The 22,178-nt window shown below is 45.1% G+C and overlaps 1 protein-coding gene across 2 annotated transcripts in view; it reads left to right on the top strand.

The window, feature by feature from the left end:
• Positions 1-22,178, top strand: part of LETM1 (leucine zipper and EF-hand containing transmembrane protein 1) — a 51,172-nt gene that overhangs the window by 22,969 nt on the left and 6,025 nt on the right. For both annotated transcript variants that reach the window (XM_075856990.1, XM_075856981.1), the window contains exons 4-12: positions 387-530; positions 1,225-1,362; positions 5,248-5,451; positions 10,265-10,384; positions 12,683-12,814; positions 14,215-14,376; positions 15,363-15,494; positions 17,570-17,704; positions 18,486-18,673. In XM_075856990.1, the coding sequence (XP_075713105.1) occupies positions 387-530; positions 1,225-1,362; positions 5,248-5,451; positions 10,265-10,384; positions 12,683-12,814; positions 14,215-14,376; positions 15,363-15,494; positions 17,570-17,704; positions 18,486-18,673 (1,355 nt within the window). The remainder of the gene's footprint in view (positions 1-386; positions 531-1,224; positions 1,363-5,247; positions 5,452-10,264; positions 10,385-12,682; positions 12,815-14,214; positions 14,377-15,362; positions 15,495-17,569; positions 17,705-18,485; positions 18,674-22,178) is intronic.

The raw sequence follows: 22,178 nt of genomic DNA, 5'->3' as shown, positions 1-22,178 counted from the left end.
GGCAGAGGAATACGGCAGCTGGCAAGTGGATGACCAATCTCCTCCATATGCTCTGAAGATGTTCAGCGTGGAAATTGACCTACGTTGCGGATTGTTAAATTCTGTTCCCTATTGACTTCAATGGTTTAGTTTAGGATTTGATTGCAGATTTTAGTGTTGCAGATTACCTGCGGATCCGCAGCAAAATCCACGAGTGCGGATTTTAAATGTAGTGATTTTTTTATTTCTTGGCTTCTTAGGAAATCCGTAGCGGCAAATCCATACGATTCAGTGCAGATTAGTCAAATTTTTACACCAAATCTGACCGGTGTGGATAGGATAGGAGTGTGCGGTTTGCAGCTCTGTGTTGGTAATCCTGACATTTTCTCTGTTCTCGTCTCTTGCAGTTCCTGAGGATATGCGCTGACCTCTTCCGACTGGTCCCCTTCCTCGTCTTCATCATCGTCCCCTTCATGGAGTTCCTTCTTCCGATTGTATTGAAGCTGTTTCCAAATATGCTGCCCTCCACATTCGAGACCACTTCAAAGAAGGTGAATATGTGATCTGGAGGACTGTGCCATCTGCCTATATTAAGTGTACCCGCTGTAGTGTAACTATAGGAGGTGCCGGTAAGGTTGGCACAATGGTTCTCCCTCTGAAACTATAAGCTACAGGAAGCTATAGGGCATTTTTTTTACCCACTTCTTCCCATAGGTTGTTTTTTTTTTTATTATCTTTTACATGGCAGGACTTCAGGAGAAGCTCCAGTTGTGCATCATTTCCTTTTATAGTATACACCCGCTTATCAATAAGACTAGACGGGTAACTCAGTGTAAAGTTGATTGATAATGGGCTTGTGTGAGATTTGAAAAACATGGATGCCGGTCCACGGACAGTCTGGCATTGTATACATTTAAATGTCGCTGAGTTGCAATACCACACACGGCCTATGCACAAGAGTGGCGCTGCTTCTGGAAGATAGAAGCCATTTTTTTTTTTTTTTCCCAAATCTTTCGAGGGTCTGTCATCTCTTCTGACATGTCTTTATTATTAGATACTTCTCTTCCCTATGAAAGAACAATTCTAGAACAACTTTTCTTAGAACTTTGCTTTGTGCTGTTCCTCTTGTTATTACTCCTGGAAATGTAAGACTAAAGACGTTCAGGTAGATGTAGGGTATGGATATGAGACATTAAAGACTAAATCGTGTTTTCTAATATTTGCGCTGTTTTCTTTGCGCTCCAGGAGGAGAGGTTGAAGAAGGAGCTGAGAGTGAAGCTGGAGTTGGCGAAGTTCTTGCAGGACACCATTGAGGAGATGGCGCTGAGGAACAAAGCAGCCAAAGGAAACGTCACCGCTGAATTTTCCACCTTTTTCCAAAAGGTGTGAGATGAGGGACTTTTGCTTTTTTCTTATCTTGTACCAATCTTTACACCAGGCAGTGGTAAACTGAGAATTCTGCTGGCTTCTTCCCCTGTAGCGTAAACGCTGTGGAATTCGGTGCGTAAAATCCGCAGAATGTATGAGATTTGTACAAATCTCATCCACTCGTTGCGGAAAAATAATCTGCTGCGAAAACGTTTCATAACTTGACTTGCAGTGCGTTTTTTTGGGGGGTTTTCTTTCCAATCTGTAGCATGTCAATTTATACTGCGGAATCGTTGCACTTTTGTTGCAGGTTTTCTATGAGGAGGTGAAACCCGCAACAAATAGCAATTGTGGCGGGTTTTGCAGTGGAAACTGATTGCTTCCACCGCAAAAATCGCAAATCCCAAAAAATCTTTTGTTTAAAATTAATAACAAAGTCTATACTTGTGTTGTCGTAGCGACAGCTCCTTGTTCCCCCGTCTGTTCTCCGTGCAGCCCGGCCTCCTGGGACGACAATGACTGCTGCAGCGGTCACATGGACTGCAGTGTCGTTATAGGAGGCCGGGCTGCACGGAGAACAGAGGGATGCGTCGCTATAGCAACACCCGGGGGTAAGTATTGTGGCTTTATTTTTATGTTTTTAAATTTGACTTCTTTTTAAGGATCTGTTATCCGCAGTGGATATTCTGCCCGAAAATCTGCACCACAATTTGATGCGGTTTTTCGGCCAGAATTCCCTGCGGGTCCTATGTGTGATACGCTGCGTATCCGACCTGTGTGAATCCAGCCTAAAGCTGTTCACCAAATTTGGGGCATTTTTGTATCGGGATGCTTCTTTTTAACGCTTTTACTGCCAGACACCTTTTGTAATAGGTCATTACTAGAGCTTCGATCTTCGGATCACATTAAAGAGCAGAATCTTTGTTTTAAACGCTCTAGGTGCCATATCCAGGGCTCGGCAGTCGTTTTGAAGTGGTGAAGAAGGATTTCATGTTTTACTCCCTGCTTCTGCGTGTGTTAGGAAGGGAGTGACCCCCCCCCCCCAGATCCTACCCCCTGCAGTAATGAGGACATTGCCCACCTCTCCATTCACTGTCTGTGTGATTGATAGAAACAGCCGAGTAAGTGCTGTCTGCTGCTGTTTTCGTTCTTCCCAATGTCATTGAATATTACGGCAGTATGTATACTCGACCGCTTCTCTATTCAATGACCTCATTACTGCAATCGAACAGTTCAGTACCCCAGTTCTCACGAGCGATGATGATTTCAGTAGTGGGGCTCCCAGCGGTCAGAAAGTTACTACCTGTACTGTGGATAGGTAATAATGTATGATTTTGGGAAAATCCCTTTAATATGTCTGAGTTAATAGGAGGGGGTTGGGCTTTGGATGGTCAGTAGTGATTTCTGTATATGAGATTATACAGGACACTAGTTTACAAAGCCCATGCCCTTCTAAGGCTTCGTTCACATCAGCGTCAGGACTCCGCTGATGGGTTCTGTCTGAGCTTTCCGTCAGGGGAACCCATAAACGGAATCCAAACTGAGACAAACAAACCGTAGGATTCCGTTTGCATCACCATTGATTTCAGTGGTGACGGATCTGGTGCAAATGGTTTCCGTTTGTCTCCGTTGTGTAAGGGTTCAGTTGTTTTGACGGAATCAATACCGTAGTTGACTGCGCTATTCATTTAGTCAAAATGACGGAACCCTTACACAACGGTGACAAACGGAAACCATTTGCACCAGATCAGTCACTATTGAAATCAGGGTTCCGTTCATGGGTTCCCCTGGCGGAAAGCTCCGATGGGAACTCTGCCGCAGATGTGAACGAAGCTGAATGGTGCAGTATGTAAGAAAGGCAAACATATAAAAAACACGTTCCAGTGCACGACTAGCTAAGCAGAGCCAGTAGGTGTTTTTCTTGTCAGTTGCATGGCCAATATACCAGAGGTCACAGAGAACGGCGGGAGAGAAGTCATTTACTACTGGCTCCTTCACTCTCCACAACGTCCCTTTGGCCTTAAGATTATAAATGATTTATATGGTACTATAAAAAAAAGTTTAGCCTCCTCAGACAACACATTAGTTTACCAGATCCCATCAAGCATTCGCTGTTTGGATATTACAGCGATCAGTTGTTCACTATGGGGAAACTTGGCAAAAAAGTGTTTCATTTCCCTGCAGCGCCAACACAGGTAAAATTAAAGAGGCTCTGTCACCAGATTTTGCAACCCCTATCTCCTATTGCAGCAGATCGGCGCTGCAATGTAGATTACAGTAACGTTTTTATTTTTAGAAAACGAGCATTTTTGGCCAAGTTATGACCATTTTTGTAGTTATGCAAATGAGGCTTGCAAAAGTCCAAGTGGGTGTGTTTAAAAGTAAAAGTCCAACTGGGCGTGTATTATGTGCGTACATCGGGGCGTGTTTACTACTTTTACTAGCTTGGCGCTCTGATGAGAAGTATCATCCACTTCTCTTCAGAACGCCCAGCTTCTGACAGTGCAGATCTGTGACGTCACTCACAGGTCCTGCATCGTGTCGGCACCAGAGGCTACAGATGATTCTGCAGCAGCATCAGCGTTTGCAGGTAAGTAGCTACATCGATTTACCTGCAAACGCCGATGCTGCTGCAGAATCATCTGTAGCCTCTGGTGCCGATGTGTCCTCTCTCGTCTGACACGATGCAGGACCTGTGAGTGACGTCACAGCGTGATCTGCCAGAAGCTGGGCGTTCTGAAGAGAAGTGGATGATACTTCTCGTCAGAACGCCCAGCTAGTAAAAGTAGTAAACACGCCCCGATGTACGCACATAATACACGCCCAGTTGGACTTTTACTTTTAAACACGCCCACTTGGACTTTTGCAAGCCTCATTTGCATAAATAAAAAAATGGTCATAACTTGGCCAAAAATGCTCGTTTTTTAAAAATAAAAACGTTACTGTAATCTACATTGCAGCGCCGATCTGCTGCAATAGGAGATAGGGGTTGCAAAATCTGGTGACAGAGCCTCTTTAAGTGTTACACAATGCTAATTCATATCAAAGTGATGTCTATATAATGTAATACAGGACTCGTCCTACAGAGCTAGAGACGCCCTTTACCTCTCCACTCTGGCCAAGAGATGAGGATCCTGAACAGCGCCCCCCCCCCCTCTATTAACTCAGAACTCCCTGATGGGGTGTATGGAATTATTTATTTATTTTTTTTAAACTGGGCAACACCTGTGACTGCTGCTAATAATGCGCAGAGATCTGTTAATAAATTCAATAACCTAATTGTTGTCATAGAAAATGGACGGTTGGGACCCTCTATATTAGCAGTGCCAAACTGGTGGCCTTGGGAGCGCATGCAGCCCAGGAGACGGCACATGGTGCTGCTGCCCCCCAGGATAATGATTAGCTCTGCAGAGAGTGCTGCACTGGGGTATCTTTCCCATCTCCAAATGGTGTGTGTTCATATATTCTTCTACGGTTGGGCTTTTTTAAAAAAAAATATTCCTGGGGTCTTTGACCTCCCAGTTTGAAAACCTGTTTTTAGCTAAATAAAAAATATAGATAAATCGCAGTCCACAATTGTAGCTGTGTGAAAAAGCCAATCATGTATCTGTACCCCTTCGCATTTTGAGGCCCCACAATATTTTGGGTTGACCACCACTGCTCTATATGCAGCTGGGATCAGGGATGAGCTGATGCGTCAGTACCCGTGGTGGTTGATGAGACATCCGCATCAGTCCTCATCCGCCACTCCGTCATATTCGTTTTTTTGTGCTCTTATGACGGAGCAGGAAAACGGAAGACTTGGCGACAGTGTGAACCGTATCAGTGCTCCTTGTCCTGACTGCCAGACCTTCTAACCTTCGATTACAGCATGGTAATAAAGTCTTGCTTTACTTTCAGATCCGGAGCACCGGCGAGCGGCCCAGTAATGAAGAGATTGTTCGCTTCTCTAAGCTGTTTGAAGATGAGCTGACCCTCGATAACCTGACCAGACCTCAGCTCGTGGCTCTGTGTAAACTCCTGGAGCAGCAGTCTATTGGGACCAATAACTTCCTTCGCTTTCAGCTGACCATGAAGCTGAGGTCTATTAAGGCCGATGACAAGGTAAATTGTACTGACTAGATAGTTACTCCAACGTTCAAAGCATTCAACTAAAGCTGAAGGGAGAGCTTTCTCCAAGGCTCCTGCCGAATGACAGGATCCAAAGACCGTCTGATGTCCATGGGTGCCAGCCACATGTCCCCCGCATGTACCATGGGGCAGACAAGGATTAGGGAGGTTGCATATATAACTGTCCAATTATTTGCTTTCCCTGGAGACAGTCGATACCAGAGATGTCTGGCTGCTGATTACCCCCCCCCCCCCCCATTATATTAATATGAATGATTGGCGATGCTGAATGGTCATGTTTATGGTAGACTCGGGGCTATGGCCAGCTTTAAGGCTACTGAGGAGAATGAACCTTGGTGGTCTATAAGCTGTGCCACTCCGCCTACCAGGGCATAATGGGAACTCTAGGTTTACAGCTGGAGTCCCCCCAGGTTGCATATTTACTGAAGTCTATTTATGTTCTGTGTATTTATGACCACTGCAACTGTATACTAGCCATCTTAAATAATAGCCTTTGCAGATTTTTGGGGGAGAGTTTTCAAGAACTTAATCATAAAGCTTCATTCAGATGGTGGTAATATGTGAGTCATATATTTATAGACGAAAACGGGATCTGATCCGGCCTGTCATGTGTAGGCAATACAGCCTCTGACAAAGCGGTCTCAATTCAGCCTGACGCAAGAGACTTAAGGCCCTTTTAACGCGATCAGCACATGAGCGAGCAAACACTCGTTCATCTGCTCATCATATCGTTTTAAAAAGGTAAAATATCATTGTCGGCAGCGCATCTCCTGTGTTTACGGAGTCGCGCTGCAGACATGATAGAAATGTAGGGGGACGAGCGATCGTAACGAGCGCTTGTGAAAGGAGCAAACGATCTCTGATCAACGAGCTGTCTCGTTGATCGGCACTCGTTTACACGGCCCGGGATGGGCTCGGACACATGCACTTCAATGTAGCTGAGCTGCAATACCAGACACAACCCATGGACAGGCTTGGCGCTGTTTTTGAAAGCAAGCGGCCATGTTTTTTTTATTACTATATGACACCTTTTAAATGCATCATTTTTTTGTTTTATTGAGATTTTACAATAAAAATAGATAAATGCAAACCTTTTACGCAAAAGATTAATAAGTAACAAGGGGGGGGGGGGGCAGCCTGAAGGGGTATAGGGACGGGTCGGTCAGAGGTTTAGAAAAAGATTACAATTTGGTAATCCTGGTGGCGGGTACAGGAGGGCAGGCATAACTAATCCAGGGCTGCCAAAGTTTCTCAAATGTAGGAATCTTATCGAATAAAATGCTGCTGAGCTTTTCATTAATAAATATTTTATCCATTCTGGATCTGACATCCGCAAAAGTAAGTGTTTTTTCCAGGAGTGGGCAATAGTCATTTTGGCGGCAAGAAGAATGTAGGAAAGTAGCTGAAATTGTGTGTATGTAAGAGCGGGGGGTTTGAGATGAAGGAGCGCTAACTTGGGGTTTTTGCAAAGAATTATACCAAATAGGCTCCGGATGAGGCCGAAAACTCTGCTCCAGAATGTAGTGAGTTAATGGACAGGACCACCATATGTGGAGCATGTCGCCAGGTGAGGGGCAACCACGGGAGCAGGAGGCAGAAGAAGTAGGAAAGACGTGCGCAATTCGGCTTGGGACGAAGTACCACCGCATCAGGACTTTATAAGCGGACTCCATGATAGTCTTGTTAGTGGAGCAATGTGAAACACTGCATCAAATATTACGCCAATCTGCTGGCTCAATCGTAGTCCCCAAATCCCGTTGCCATCTATCAACCTATGTATGAGGAGCAGGGTTGGATTACTGAGGAGCCGTTTATATAGTGTGTATATTACACCTCTAGAGTTTGGGCAGGTTTCGCAGATTTTCTCGAACTGAGAGTTAGGTCTCATTTACACGAGCGTGTGCGTTTTGCGCATGCAAAAAAACGCAGCGTTTTGCGTGCGCAAAAGGCACTTGACAGCTCCGTGTGTCATCAGTGTATGATGCGCGGCTGCGTGATTTTCGCGCAGCCGCCATCATAGAGATGAGGCTAGTCGACGTCCGTCACTGTCCTGGGTGCTGAAAGAGTTAACTGATCGGCAGTAACTCTTTCAGCACCCTCGACAGTGAATTCCGATCACAATATACACCAACCTGTGAATAAAGAAAGACTTTCATACTTACCAAGAACTTCCTGCTTCCCCCAGTCCGGTCTCCCGGCCGTTGCCTTGGTGACGCGTCCCTCTCTTGACATCCGGTCCCACCTCCCTGAATGACGCGGCAGTCCATGTGACCGCTGCAGCCTGTGCTTGGCCTGTGATTGGCTGCTGCTGTCACTCGGACTGAATTGTCATCCCGGGAGGTCAGACTGGAGGAAGAAGCCGGGAGTTACCGGTAAGTCAGAGCTTTTTTTTTTTTTTTTTTTTACACGTTCATGTATATTGTGATCGGAAGTCACTGTCCAGGGTGCTGAACCAGTTTAACTCTTTCAGCACCCTGGACAGTGACTGTCTCCTGACGTCGCGTACCGGAATTTTTTTTGCCAGGTTCGGTCAAAACGAGTTCGGCCGAACCCGGTGAAGTTCGGTTCGCTCATCTCTAAATTCTGACACTCCGTTTGGATGTTTGTAAACAGAAAAGCACGTGGTGCTTTTCTGTTTACATTCAGTTTGACAGCTCTTGCGCGAATCACGCAGTTCGCACAGAAGTGCTTCCGTGCGGCATGCGTGGTTTTCACGCACCCATTGACTTCAATGGGTGCATGATGCGCGAAAAACGCACTATTATAGAACATGTCGTAAGTTTTACGCAACGCACTCGCGCTGCGCAAAATTCACGCATTGTCTGCACTGCCCCATAGAGTAATATAGGTGCGTACGACACGCGTGAAAAGCACGCGTGTCGCACGCGCGTATATTACGCTCGTGTAAATGAGGCCTAAGAGTCGGATTCAGCTTTGTTGCTGAGGTGAGAATTAATCCAGCTCTCGAGCTGTAGATATCGAAACCGTTCACCACTAGGGACCTTAGAGGTTTGGAGATCACAGAACGAGAGAATCCTAGAGTGTGTGTGGGTGAGAGAAGGTGGTGAACCCCAAGTATACCATGAGACCACCACCATTTAAAGGCCTGATAATTTTCTGCTCCTGGGGAGAACAGGGGGTTATGCCATAAGGAGATGAGGGGTAGGTGGGGAGAGATTAATCTGCTAGAATATTTGATATTGTCCCACACCGATAAAATATGTGAGGGAGGGGGTAAGAAGAGTAGAGCGTAGGGGGGGGGGGGGGCATCCATGGCAAAGATTGTATGGGGGTAGGCGATACCTCCGGAATATCCAGGTACACCCATAGAGGATTGTTCACGATCACGTGTAATCTAGTCAAGGTGTTGTCATAGCCGCTTGGTAATACTTAGAAATATTCAGAACACTTAAACCCCAGCATCTGGTTTTTTTAATGGTTTGTAGGAAATGTCGCACGAGCGGCTCTTATGGAAAACAAAATCGCATAAGTGCATGTAAAAAGTGCGCTCATAGTTTATACGTGTAGTGGTGGGTTTTAGTAAATAGTGGATTCAGATCACCCCCCACGTCCATGTTTCCACAGATGTACACATGACTACCACTATTCACGCCTGGTATATCCGAATCCACACAAGTTCTCCATGGCTGCACCTCAGAAGGAGAAGTGATGTCATCAGAGACTCTCAGTAGGAGAAGTGATGTCATCAGAGACTCTCAGTAGGAGAAGTGATGTCATCAGAGACTCTCAGTAGGAGAAGTGATGTCATCAGAGACTCTCAGTAGGAGAAGTGATGTCATCAGAGACTCTCAGTAGGAGAAGTGATGTCATCAGAGACTCTCAGTAGGGCAGCCTCTGGCTTTAGGCCTGTAACTTCCAGCAATCATTCCTCAGCATAGAAGTAAGATGTTGAATACAGGTTTTCACCATGTCAAGAACAATCTAGATGTACTGAGATTATTTAGAAATGTCCCATCTGAGGCCCCATGCACACGACCGTAATCACGGCCCGCGATTGCGGGAACGTCCGGCCGCTGTTGGTCGCGGACAGCCACCCGTATAAAGTACAGGAGCACGGTCCAAGAAAAGCAAAAGCTAGGACATGTCCTATGTTTTGCGGCAGCTTTCTACAGCCCGGACGCCTTCCCGTAAATTAACGGGAAGGTGTCCGTAGACCATAGATGTGAATGGGTCTGTAATTACGGGCGATTTTTACGGGCACCATGTACATGACCGTAGAATTTGTCCGCCATTACGAACCAATTCACTTCTATTGACCAAGGACACTTTCCCGTATTTTTGTGGGAAGGTGTCCGGGCCGTAGAAAGCATCCGCAAAAGATGGGGCATATTTTATCTTTTGCTTTTTATGATCCATGCACCCATACTTTGCATAGGAGCACAGCCCGAAAATGCGGGCGGCGGTCAGCTGCTGTCGCCGGATGGCCGTGCCTGCAATCACTGGCAGCGATTACGGGCACGGTTTTGTGCATGGGGCCTCAGACATTTAGGGCATATCCACAGGGTCCCATCTCAGAAAAAGATACGAGCACGTTTTCGTGCGCCCGCCTCTCCATTGTGGCAGCTGGTGAGGGGACACCCTATTCCACCAATCATGTGGATAAGCCATAAATATCTTAGATGGAAATAAGTCTTTATTATCTTTTGTTTGTTGTATTAGAATAACAGACACTGCTTTTTATATATAATTGGTTGTATGACCCGAGTCTGTCGGTGCGCCTGAATATGTTTCTTTTTACATTGCTTCGTGTTCTTTTCTATGACAGCTTATTGCAGAAGAAGGTGTGGACACACTTAATGTTAAAGAACTGCAGGCAGCGTGCCGCGCCAGGGGAATGCGAGCGCTTGGCGTCACTGAGGAACGGTTACGAGAGCAGCTCAAACAGGTGAGAGACGGCGGGTAAACCGCCTACTGATGCCTTACCTGCCGGAGACGGTTTAGATTATAAATGATTCCAGCTTCTCCAGTCAGATCCGAAGATTCTCCAGGATGTTCCATTCAAAATTGCAGCCTGTAGGGGGCAGTATTACAACCGTTACTGCCGGTGTAGCAAATGTATTCTACTTGATTTTTCATGCAGTGCTTGAGAAGTGACAACCACAAATGTGAACCAAAATTGCGCCAAGAACGAGTTTTGCCCGGATCTCCCCCCCCCCCCCCCCCCACGTGGCTTCCAGCATTGCTCGGGGCTTTCTAGGTGTATTTATTAATCTCTGTATAAATTTAAATTTGTGCAGCTTATTTATATTTTTATGTGTGCATGTATATTTTTTTACATAAACTATTTCTTTCTTCAAATATTATTTTTAGTTCCACTGGGGGACTTCCCAAGGTGGTTTGCTGATCGCTTCTATAATGCTTTTATACCAAAGCTGTTCCTGCCTAATAGACAAACAACCATAGTGGGCCCGGAGGTCTTTGCGGGGCCCGGAGGTCTTTGCGGGGCCCGGAGGTCTTTGCGGGGCCCGGAGGTCTTTGCGGGCCCGGAGGTCTATGCTGGACTTCTGGCTGCCACTGCAATGCGATCATGGAACGCCGATGGGTGATAGACTGGGCCCCCTCCCTCTGTCAAACCTCTTAAATGCCGCGGTCTCTGTCAGTCAACATCATGATCACACAGTGATTTTTTTTTTCTAGGCCCCATTAAAAAAAGGGCAATGGGTGTCTAAAACACTTAATAAATCTGCTGCGAGGCATGTACGTTTTTTGGCCGCAAATTGAGACAGAATTTTGGCGCATGTATTTAGTGAATCTCCTTCATTGAGTTTTCCATTTAGAAGCTGACAACTTTTCCTGCTTAGAAAGCTGTAAATCTCTGATACACTGTAACAAACCGTACACCTGTGTGAGCAGCACATTTCAGGATGGGTTTTCAGTCTTTGAATGTAAAGAAGAATGTTTCCATTAAAGGTTTTCCAAACGAATACATTTATGGCATATCTGCACCTATGTGGAGAACGGACCCCCATACCATCCTGGCAGCGAATGAATGAAGAGATGGCCGCATGGCTCTCTATTCAGTGTAATGCGAGTTATGGAAATGGCAATGCCATAAATGTGAGTTGGGAATATCCCTTTAACAGCAAGCGGATGTCTTATACATTTTTAGAAATTGACAGCCAGTGTATTAGAAAGTTACATAACTTACACAGTGAGTGCGCACGGCTTACATACAACTGGAAAACCGCGTTGAAGGGGTTTTCGAACTAACATAATTCACTCAGCCGGTGCTGTGACCGCACATACTATACACTCTCTAACACAAATTGACGCACTTTTATGCAAAAATCCCTGCTCTTGTTTATCTTCAGTATCCCGACAGTCACCCATTACTTCCTGGTACCGGTATTAATAATAAAGACGGGCTGTGCGTATACCCGGACGTGTCTTTAGATAGTCCGACCGCCGCTATTGCTGGCAAACGTGCCAGGCTTTTAACACCGCTCTGTCAAAAAGCACGGTGTTATAAGTACCCTTAATTACCACAGTGACAAGGCGCATTGCCGGTCATTAAGGGGTTAAGGCTATTGCCGAGTATTGCTTGAAGAGGCAGACGTTTATCTACCCTTACAAATGAGTTTTATACGTCCGTCTGATTATTCAATATTTAACAGGACGCCGCAAGTGCCTGAGCTCCCCCTAGTGGTGGCTGCCGGCAAACAGAATTTTACTATTTTAACCTGTCTGTACCAAGGATTTAGAGCTCAGGTGCCAAGGAAACAGAGCCCCAACCACTGTAAAGATATATTAAGAAATTAAGCGGCACAAACAATAGATTAAGATGGCAAAATGGTGTTCAAAAGTGGACGTTCGCTTTAAATAATGGATCTGGGCTTGCCTTGATCTGCTCTGTAGCTACAACCCTAGCAGAACTTTTCTGTGAGTCCCCTTTTTTTTTTTTTTTTTGGTTTGTTATATCTGATTTGGAAACAGTGACCACTAATATACACATTACAGCTTTCACAAGGGTTATCATCCAGCTTTCCCAGAATCCTGAACGGCAAATGTGTCTATTCATACAGTGAAATATGTTCTAGTTTCAGAACTACCATTAGCTGTATAGGACAACTGTTTTCCCGGAGTCAGTTGTTGCTTGGAAATGGCGCACGCTAACGTTTTATACGTATGGAGGGAATGTGACGTTTTACATAATGGATGTGCCGTTTTGCTTTTCCCATTACAGTGGCTGGAGCTGCACTTGAATCAGGAAATTCCTACATCGTTGCTTCTATTGTCCCGAGCTTTGTATCTCCCTGACACACTGTCACCAGCTGATCAGCTCAAAACAACCCTCCAGACTTTACCCGAAAGCATGGTATGTACGCCCCCCCCCCCGGGTCAGCAGTTGTATGATCAGTGTACATGCAGGAGGGGGCAGCACACACATTCAGCATTGTCATTTAAAGAATACATCTACTTGTTGTGGAAGCAAAGCATTCTGGATGATTGGATGCTGAATTAAAGGAGAGTCTGATAATCTGGCGCTGGATTCCAGCACAGGACTGCGGTATAATGTGCTATTTTGCAACACCAGAAATGGAAAACCAACTAGGCGATTCCTCAAATTTAAAATAGCATCGCATATTTTTTGCCTTTTATTATAAGGGTGCCTACATTGTCTCCAGATACACCCCACTTACTGTGTCCCCCTCCATTATAATATGCCTACAGCTCCGCTACCTCCCCCAACAATCCAAATGCCACAGCTTGAATGTCGGCCGTCATGGGAATAAGATTGCTAATGTTAGATTGCAACATGCCCTATTTGTACTCTTAAGAGATAAGCTGCCGTCAGATGTGTTTAGCAGACGCTTATCCCCCTCTACCTACAGCATTATACACGCATTCTCTCTCAATCCAAGCAGATATGTTTATGGGGAACTCTTATGTATATAAGAACATATGGACGTCATACAGAGGGGTCTCCACTTAACATTGTATCATTGGCTCCTTTACTGACGGACCCAGCTCGTCCTTGTATTACATAGACAGCCGTTCATTTTACTGGCCGCTGTGTAATGCTACATTTCCTCCGCATGGGAGCTGTATACTTTGCTGCAGCTCCCCCTCCAGCGATCAGCTGTAATCGTCAAAGTTTGTTGAGGCCAACTATACACTTTCAGATGCCGGGCTTGCACTGGTCAGCCCCTTTAGAGTCCAACTAAACTTTTGACATGACATAGTGATCAGTGAGGATCTGTGCACTGAGACCCCCACTGATTGCTAAAACGAAGCTGCAGAAGCTCTCGTGTGAGCACGGTGCCGCTTCAATGCTGATTTGGCGGCTTTCTATTGAACCCATACACTGTTCCAAGGAAAGTCTGAGTCCGTAAGCCGATCAGAAACTAAGCGGCTTACCCGAGCACTTCTGCCGCTTCATTTTAGCGGTCGGTGAGGGTCTCAGTGCTCGGACCCCCACCCATCAAAACCTCTGACATGTCACTATGAAATGTCAAAAGTTTTTGGAAAGTTTAGTTACCCTTTGACGAGATACCAAACAAAGGATCCAGCCAATCAATGGTCTTTGCTTCGATTTCCCGCAGGTAAAATCTCTGGGCACTTTGTGAACAAAGATCTAAGTACATTCAGGTGCATCCCCCCCTCCCCCTTTTATACTCCTGTCATCTATAGATCCTTCCATATGATCATGCTGTTGAATTTTTGATACTTGTCCGTAGATGTTTTGTAAGTAACTTGAGAGCGTGTGTTTCCCAGGCTAAAGAGGCCCAGGTGAAAGTGGCTGCAGTCGAGTGTGACAAGGTGGACAACAAGACCAAGCTGGAGGCCACGCTTCAGGAGGAGGAGGCCATTAGGAAGGAGAAGGAGATGGAAAGAATGGCTGAGGTTGCAAAGGAAAGCTTACAGACGGCAGCTAAGGTAAAGCTGTGCTTTCTGATTGGATTGACCAAATCTGAGTGACGTCCACAAAAGTACCGGAACTACAGAGGGATTATGTGCCAACGCGTTACCACTGCACGTGACCCTCTAGTTGAAATGTGGCCTGTGTTTGAGTATGGGAGCTGTTCACTCCATGCAAGGCCATTATGCCCTCCGTTACAGTTCCCTTAAGAATAGTCGGCCAGTGCTCTCATACTTCTGAATGGTAGATCTGCCTGGTGTGACTTCTCCGGCTCCGTTTCACTGTACAGTGAGGCAATGTATCTCAGTCTTGAGGACTTGCCACGTCTATTCATTACACAGCCCGTTCATTTTCAACATCTAATGTGTAATGCTTAATTTTTCCCTTAGGTGGCGCTGCAGGGGAATTGAACTCCCGACAGATAATGGTTGATCGCTCTGGGTCCCAGCAATGGGACACCTTTTTTTTTTTTTTTTTTTTTTTTTCCAGAGAACATTTTAACAAATAGGGATTTTCAAAAGAGCTATAGGGATTTCTCTCCTGGTCAGGTCCGATTGTAATGTTTTATTCATGTTATACCTATAGAACTAGTACATTTGAATATATAGGCCAGTCTTTCCAACCAGGCTACAGGGGCTCCCCAAAGCATAGCAACAGCTGTCCCTTTTACGGTAGGTTTGAGATTTAGGCTTCTCCAGGAGGGAAACGGTTTTTTTTTATTTTTTTTATTTTTTTCTTCTCTCTGGTTTACTGTGCATTTAAAGAGACCCGTCTCCTTCTTTCTGGTAGTATAGCGCTGCGTGCGGCGCTATTCCTCCGCGCTGAAACGCAGCGGACCCCATTGTACGTCAATGTGGGCCATCCAGCACTGGTGGTACGGTAGATCCGGCAGAGCGTTGTGGCTTCTGTTCTGAATCGAAACAGCGCAAATGTGAACATGACCTTCTAGAGGGACAGTGAGACGCAGTTATTGCTCACGGAGACACTTCTTCTATTTCATTAGGTGGAGGCCGCTCATGAACTGGAATCTGTTTCTGCTGAAGTGAAGACGAGTATGGCGGCTAGACCAGAAGGGGCGGCAGCTGATCAAGCAGAGGTCCTGATAGACACGGCACCAGTCTTGGAGGGTATTAAGGTCTGTATCCTGCTCTGTAATTCTATGGACCGTATTTTTCGGACTATAAGACGCACCCAGGTTTTAGACAACTACTTTTACAAAAAAAAAACAACTATTTGTTAAAAAAAAAAAATTTGTTCCGTTTCGCCACATTCTGAGAGCCATAACTTTTATATTTTTTCATAGTTTGAGCCGTGTGAGGGCTTATTTTTTGCGAGACGAGCTGTAGTTTTTATTGGCACCATTTTTTGGTACATATGATTTATTTATTTTTTATCACTTTTTATTTCATTCTTTTTAGTGCTAAGGTGACCAAAAAACAACGATTCTGGGGTTTTACTTTTTTTTATTTACGCCGTCCGCCGTGCAAGTCATATAATGATATATTGTAATAGTTCGGACTTTTACGGACGCAGCGATCCAAATTTATTTTATTTTTTTTACACATTTTATTAGTTCCCCTAGGGGACTTGAACCTGCGATCATTAGATCGCCGGTACAATACACGGCAATACACGAAGGAGTTACGGAAACAGCGTAACTCGCTGAGCTACGCTGTTTCCGTAACTCCCGTAGTAGTGAATGGCAGTTACAGAAGCAGCGTAGTTCAGCGAGCACTAGGCTGTTTCCGTAACTCCCGACCATGTAACCAGGAAGTGGCCGGGCGAAAGCGGAGCCGAGTAAGCTAAAACCGGGTTTAGGGGGCCCCGTCCTAGAGATAGGTGCGGGTCTCAGAGGTGGGACCCGCATCTATCTGACATTTATGACATATCCTGTGGATATGTAGTGGTTCAGATCGCACTAGACTTGGTAGGTGCACGAATAGGGTCCAAACCCAATCGTAATGAACAAAAGTATTCGGCACACAGTGTTTATAGTTTAGAAGAAAATTTTGTTTTTATTCAAAATTTGCCCAAAAACCTAGTGCGACGTTTTGGACTTATGACCTTCATCAGGCAATGCAGAGACCATATAAACGATTGTAAGAAAATATATTATCTACATATAATTTCATAGTGCAGATGTCTAACATAGTGTAAGTAGCAGGATTTATTATTGATAAAAATTGCGTCTTATAGTCCGAAAAATATGGTACTTATATTTTTGTGTTTTTCAACTTCTCAGAGACGTAACATTCTTCACCGACAACTTGCTACAATTGTGACCGGTCTAGACAACAGCTTGGGCTCTAGGCTGATAAATTGCACCTTCCCTGATACATTGTAGCGAGCTACCAGGAGAGGAGAGAGACTTGTACTGCTGCTTTATTTACTTTGCAGAAGATCCTCTGGAAGGGATGCAATTGTAGCAAACTCTCAGCTGTGTAGAAATGGGTCTGTGCCGCTTTTTCAGTGTTCAGAGGACAAACATTGTTCCCATTCACTGGCACTAGTTGAATTGTAAATATTTGGCTGATATTGTGGGTACGGTGTACGTGCTCACTACATGGTGTCAAGAATTGTACCGCGGCTTCGTTGTGTCTTTTGCGCACGCTCGGCTGCACCGGTCACACAGATGAGCAGCGCCGCTACAGTGCCGAGGAACGCGTGGCTGTATTGAAACCAAGTGTGACGCTCTGCAGGTGCTCGCCCTGTGCTGCGAGGCCGGGCAAAAGACGCATGCCTGGTAAGAAACCACGACGCTATACAGTGATCGCGGCGTACAACTGCGCATTCGCGTCTAAAACCGAAAACTACTGGAGGACGTTTCCAGTGGAAACCAAGTATAAACAAGGGCTTTTCATAGGGTACTTTGGGGTTGATATAGGGCCATAGGGTTTATTTTGGAAGAATATATATATTTGATAAGATTATTGGTTTTGCAAATGGAATTCTGTACATGCCCCCTGTGTTCGGAGGCCTAGAAGAGTTCAGTATTGCACAAGGAGATTTTGTGGCGACTTTTAATGTTGGGGTTCATCGCCCCGGCATCCTCGCAGGCCTTGCTGGCAGTGAACACGAGCAGATGTCTCTGACGCTGGGTGTCGAGGAGAATTCTGCTTCTCTTTGGCCACTTTGTGTCTTCACAGATCTAAATATAATGGTGACTTCGGAGCTGAATGTGATGATTTTAAAACAGTCTTGACTTTTTAGGGTGAGGAAATAACCAAGGAGGAAATCGACATTCTAAGTGACGCTTGCACGAAGCTCAAAGAGCAGAAGAAGTTATTGACGAAGGAGAAGGAGGAATTGTCTGAACTGAAGGATGACGTCCAGGAGTACAGCGAGGTAAGAGGTGGAAGGAAATGGCTAATTGCATCTTATTTATGGCAGATCTACAGCCTATTCCATAAATGCCTGATAGGTGGGACCCTCACTCATCAGGAGAACCGGGGGCCCGTCAACTGCTGCTTTAAATTTGTCGTGATTTGAAGTCTATGGGATTTTCAGATAGACCTGAGCATGGAGCGAGAAACTCTGGATCTCTGCAGAATATATTTACCAGATTTTCTTCTGGATTGTTAGCAACAGTTTATGCATGTGTTGAGTGACCAGGGCAGATCTCCATCATCCTGCGTGATCTGCGGTTGTCACTTAAATATCATCTGTGCTGCCCCTTTAAACAATTGCCATACAGTCATTGATCACCACCCTCGGAGCTGCGGCTGGCTAGAGGGCGAGTAATGATGCTGCCGCGCTGCTTTCTGCAAGCAATATGGTGGGTAGAAACTGGACTTGTAAATTCAAATGGTTGGGAGGAAGGAGAGGAAATACTTATAAGGCTAAGGATGGGGTTGGGGGTGTAAATTGGGCTGCCTGAGTGTTCCCGCAGGGCACAATCCTCTTCAGCTTCAGTGGTGAGTGGTGAAGACTGGCAATAAACTACCATTCTTTTAAATGCTCGTCTCCGCCACTCCTGAATAAAGCTGATGGGGCAGTGCGCTCTTAACCTTCCCAGCCCCCTTGTTCCTATGGCACCCGGACCCCCATGATGTATGTCAGAAGTGCCTTGTCGTGTCATTGAGCGATGTTTGGAATCGGACCAGATATTGAGTTGTCCATTTTGCAGGATCTGGAGGAAATGAAGAAGGAACTGTCAAAGTCTGGACAAGAGATGGTTGTGGAGGAGTCGAAGGCGAGCAAGAGGCTGACGAAGAGGGTGAACAGTATGATTGGGAAGATTGACAAAATCATAACTGAGCTGGAGAACGAGGACAAGGTGTTGGATGCGGAAAGTGCTACTTCTCCACCTGTTGGGTAAGGGCAGATGTTTTCTGGTCTCTTAGGAGATTTTTGTGGGTCTTAGACCCCGTTCACACGACCGTGCCCGTAATCACGGTCCGTAATTACGGGCCCGGCCGGCTACTGAGAGCCACCTTAAAGTATGGGAGCACGGTCCATAAAATAAAAAAAATAGGACATGGCCCGGACACCTTCCCATAAATATACGGGAATGTGTCTGTCGGCCATAGAAATTAATGGGACCCTAATTACAGACGCAATCTATGGTCGTCTGCATGGGGCCTTCGTTTTTAAAATACAGTTCAGATTAATTCCTGCGTGAAGGGTTCTTCTTTAGATGGCATTTCTGGATTTTTTTAGCACCTTGTATGCGAAACCGGCAGAACTCACACGTTGGGTGCGCTGTGTAAAGAGAGATGGGAGCCTTATGCATGTTTGCAAGGTTCGTTCGGGCCCCTTTCATCCGTCGGGTGCCATGGGTGTCCTTTAGGCATTTGTCAGGCTGTTATACGTTATGTAGTTGTTTGTTTTTCTTTTAACTGTTTGAAATGGTGTAATACTATTCCATACAGCGACATCCAATAAAAACCGTAGTCCAATGATGGCCTATTTGCAGCATATGCCATTGTAGATCTATACAGTGACATATGTTTGTGGCTCATATTGGAGGTATACAGGGAAGTCCTCCTGAATTATAGCTCCGACGGCCACCAGTGTGAATAGACCCGAACACAAAAAACTCTTGGGCATTCTTGGCTCCTAAATCAAAAAATGTAGGAGCCAATTGATATTTTTATTTCTTCTCTAGACCTGTGCCTAGTTCGCTTCTTTTTGGGTAAATTCTGCCAGACTATGCATGATCACTACACGAATAAGACAGTTTTTTTGTAATTATTGATTTATTATTAAGGGATTTTCTCACCACTAATAGTATAGAGGTGGGATATGCCTACAATGCCTGATCGGTGGGCGACCGACTGCGGTGACAGTCACCGATGCCAAGAATAAAATGGCAGCTCTTAGAGTAGTGCTGTGTCAGGAAAAAAGCTGACCCTTTAAAGGGGATGTATTAGCGGAAAATTACATATTATTTAAATCAGGTTTTTATTATGAACATTTTTTTATGGGACTATGACTAAAAAAATTATCTTTCACTAGAGCACCCACAATAGGCTGACTCTTTGCTGTTCTGTGTAGACTGGGACAGGGTCAACAGTGGGTGGGCTAGTTAATGACCGGTCTATTGTACTTCTTGAGGTCTAGATAAGGCAGAATAGTAACACTATACACAAATATAAGGCTCTATATGCAGCTCCCCTGTCACTTCATAATCTCTGGCGGAAGGAGGGCTGTACACAGCTCCGCTGCAGACTACAGAACCAGACATGTCCGCCCCAAAAACGCATGAAAAAACGCCTGATGCATAAAAAACGGCTGAAAATCAGCGTCTGTTTTCCCTTGAAAAGCTCCGTATTTTACAGCCGTTTTTTGTTAAGGGTGTGAACATAACCTAATGGATTGACATTTCTCTTTCAATTAACTCCCAATTATTGCAGCTGCCATAAAGCACACACAATCTGCCGACTCTTCAATATGGCCGACCCATGGAAATTTTTAAAAATAAAGAGCTATATAATATAGCTTTATAAAATGATAAAAACATTTCTCTTCTACAGACTCATCTAATGAATAAAACTAAAATCCAGTTATTAAAGGGAACCTGTCACCAGCATTTCACCTATTGAACTCTCCTCACCCCTCGCTGGCCGCTGCTGTCAGAAGTTCATTGCCGTTATCCCCGCTACTAAACTCCTCTGACCGTAAATAACTGCCTGCAAACATTTTGCGCCTTTTTATGGTAATAATCCGGCAGTCTCGTTCGTTCCTCTTCTTAGGCCCGCCCACCGCCGGAAACTGTCCCGCCCTGAATGCTGAAATCTTGTGTGAGATGGCGCGCGTGCGCACGTCATGTATGGTCCGACACCATTCCCTGCTTCATCCGGGCCTCAAATCCAGTTACTGTGCATGCGCCTATTGTGTCCCAATGTGCGCACGCACCAGAACAGAACATCAATGTGCAAGCACGGGATTTCATGTGTGGTGGGGGGAGCTGTCAATCAAAAGTAACGAGGCGGGGTTAACTCGGAAAGGCTTGAGGAATGAAGATATGACTCTAAGGGTATGTTCACACGCACGGGCGTTTTACGCCTCGAATTACGCCTGAAAAAACGCTTCTAATACGCCTACAAACATCTGCCCATTGCTTTCAATGGGAATTACAATGTTCTGTTCCCACGAGCCTTTATTTTACGTGTCGCTGTCAAAATACGGCCTCGTCAAAAGAAGCGCAGGACACTTCGGGGGACGTTTTTGGATGCAATTTTTCATTGACTCCATTGAAAAACAGCTCGAAAAACGCAGCGAAAAATGCGAGTTGTTAAAAAAACCGTCTGAAAACCAGGAGCTGTTTTCGCCTGAATACAGCTCCATATTTTCAGACGGTTTTGCTCACTGTGTGTGAACATAGCCTTATGCTCATTAGCATACACACAGGAACACTAAAAAACTGAATACTGAAGATACAGAGCCGGCTAAGGAGATAATTATAGGTTACATAAAAATGTTTTTTCACCCAGTACCACCAGGTATTGCCGGTTTAATAGGTGACATGCTGGTGACAGGTTCCCTTTAAGATACTTCCTTTTAGTTCTAGGCATCGGTGAGGGTCCCAGTAATCCGACATTGATGGTAGTCAATAAGAAAAAATAAAAAACGGTTCACCGTAAAATAAAAAAAGAAAAAATACGTTATTTTACTTTTCTATTTTTCCCTAAAAATTTGTTTTATTTTGCAAACAAAAAAAAATTCTACATATGTGGTAGTTAGAACTGAATGGTGGTTACAGAAACTGCGTAGCTCGCATGTTACGCTGCTTCCGTAACTGCCATTCACAACTATAGGAGATACGGAAACCGTATAGCATGCGAGCTATGCGTTTTCCATTATTCATGGAGTTATTCCGCCGCAAAAAACACAACTCGGGAGAAAAGTCATACTTACCCAGAACTCACTGCTTCTTCCTGCAGTCCGGCCTCCTTGGATGACCTTTCAATGTCTTAGGAGACCGGACTATGCACAGAAGTGAGGGAGGGGGTAAGTATAAACGTTTTGGGGATTTGTTTTTTAGCGCTTTCCGCAGCAGAAATTCCGGCCTAAGTGTCGCACCACAATGTGTTTTACGGACTGAATGTGCTGCGGGTTCCGGGTCGGATACTCTGCATAGTTTTTACGCAGCATGTCCGACTTGGGGAACACAGCCTAAACCTTATTCTGTTTGCGTGATCTCAGGCCTCACTGCTGACCCCTGGTGGTGCAGTGAGTGTAGTGAGCACATAGAAGTAAAGCAAAGTACTTGCATAGAAACGAATTATGTTTTCTATATATAAAACTGTATCTTGATGTCCTAAAGTGGGCTTGTGCTGTGAATATTGTCTCCCCTGCTGAATCACGATGTGTTAAT

The sequence above is a fragment of the Rhinoderma darwinii genome, chromosome 1 (assembly GCF_050947455.1).
Source record: "Rhinoderma darwinii isolate aRhiDar2 chromosome 1, aRhiDar2.hap1, whole genome shotgun sequence".
In the NCBI taxonomy this organism is placed as follows: Eukaryota; Metazoa; Chordata; class Amphibia; order Anura; family Rhinodermatidae; genus Rhinoderma; species Rhinoderma darwinii.
Note: the sequence above shows the minus strand (reverse complement) of the source record. Positions and strands in the feature narration are given on the sequence as shown.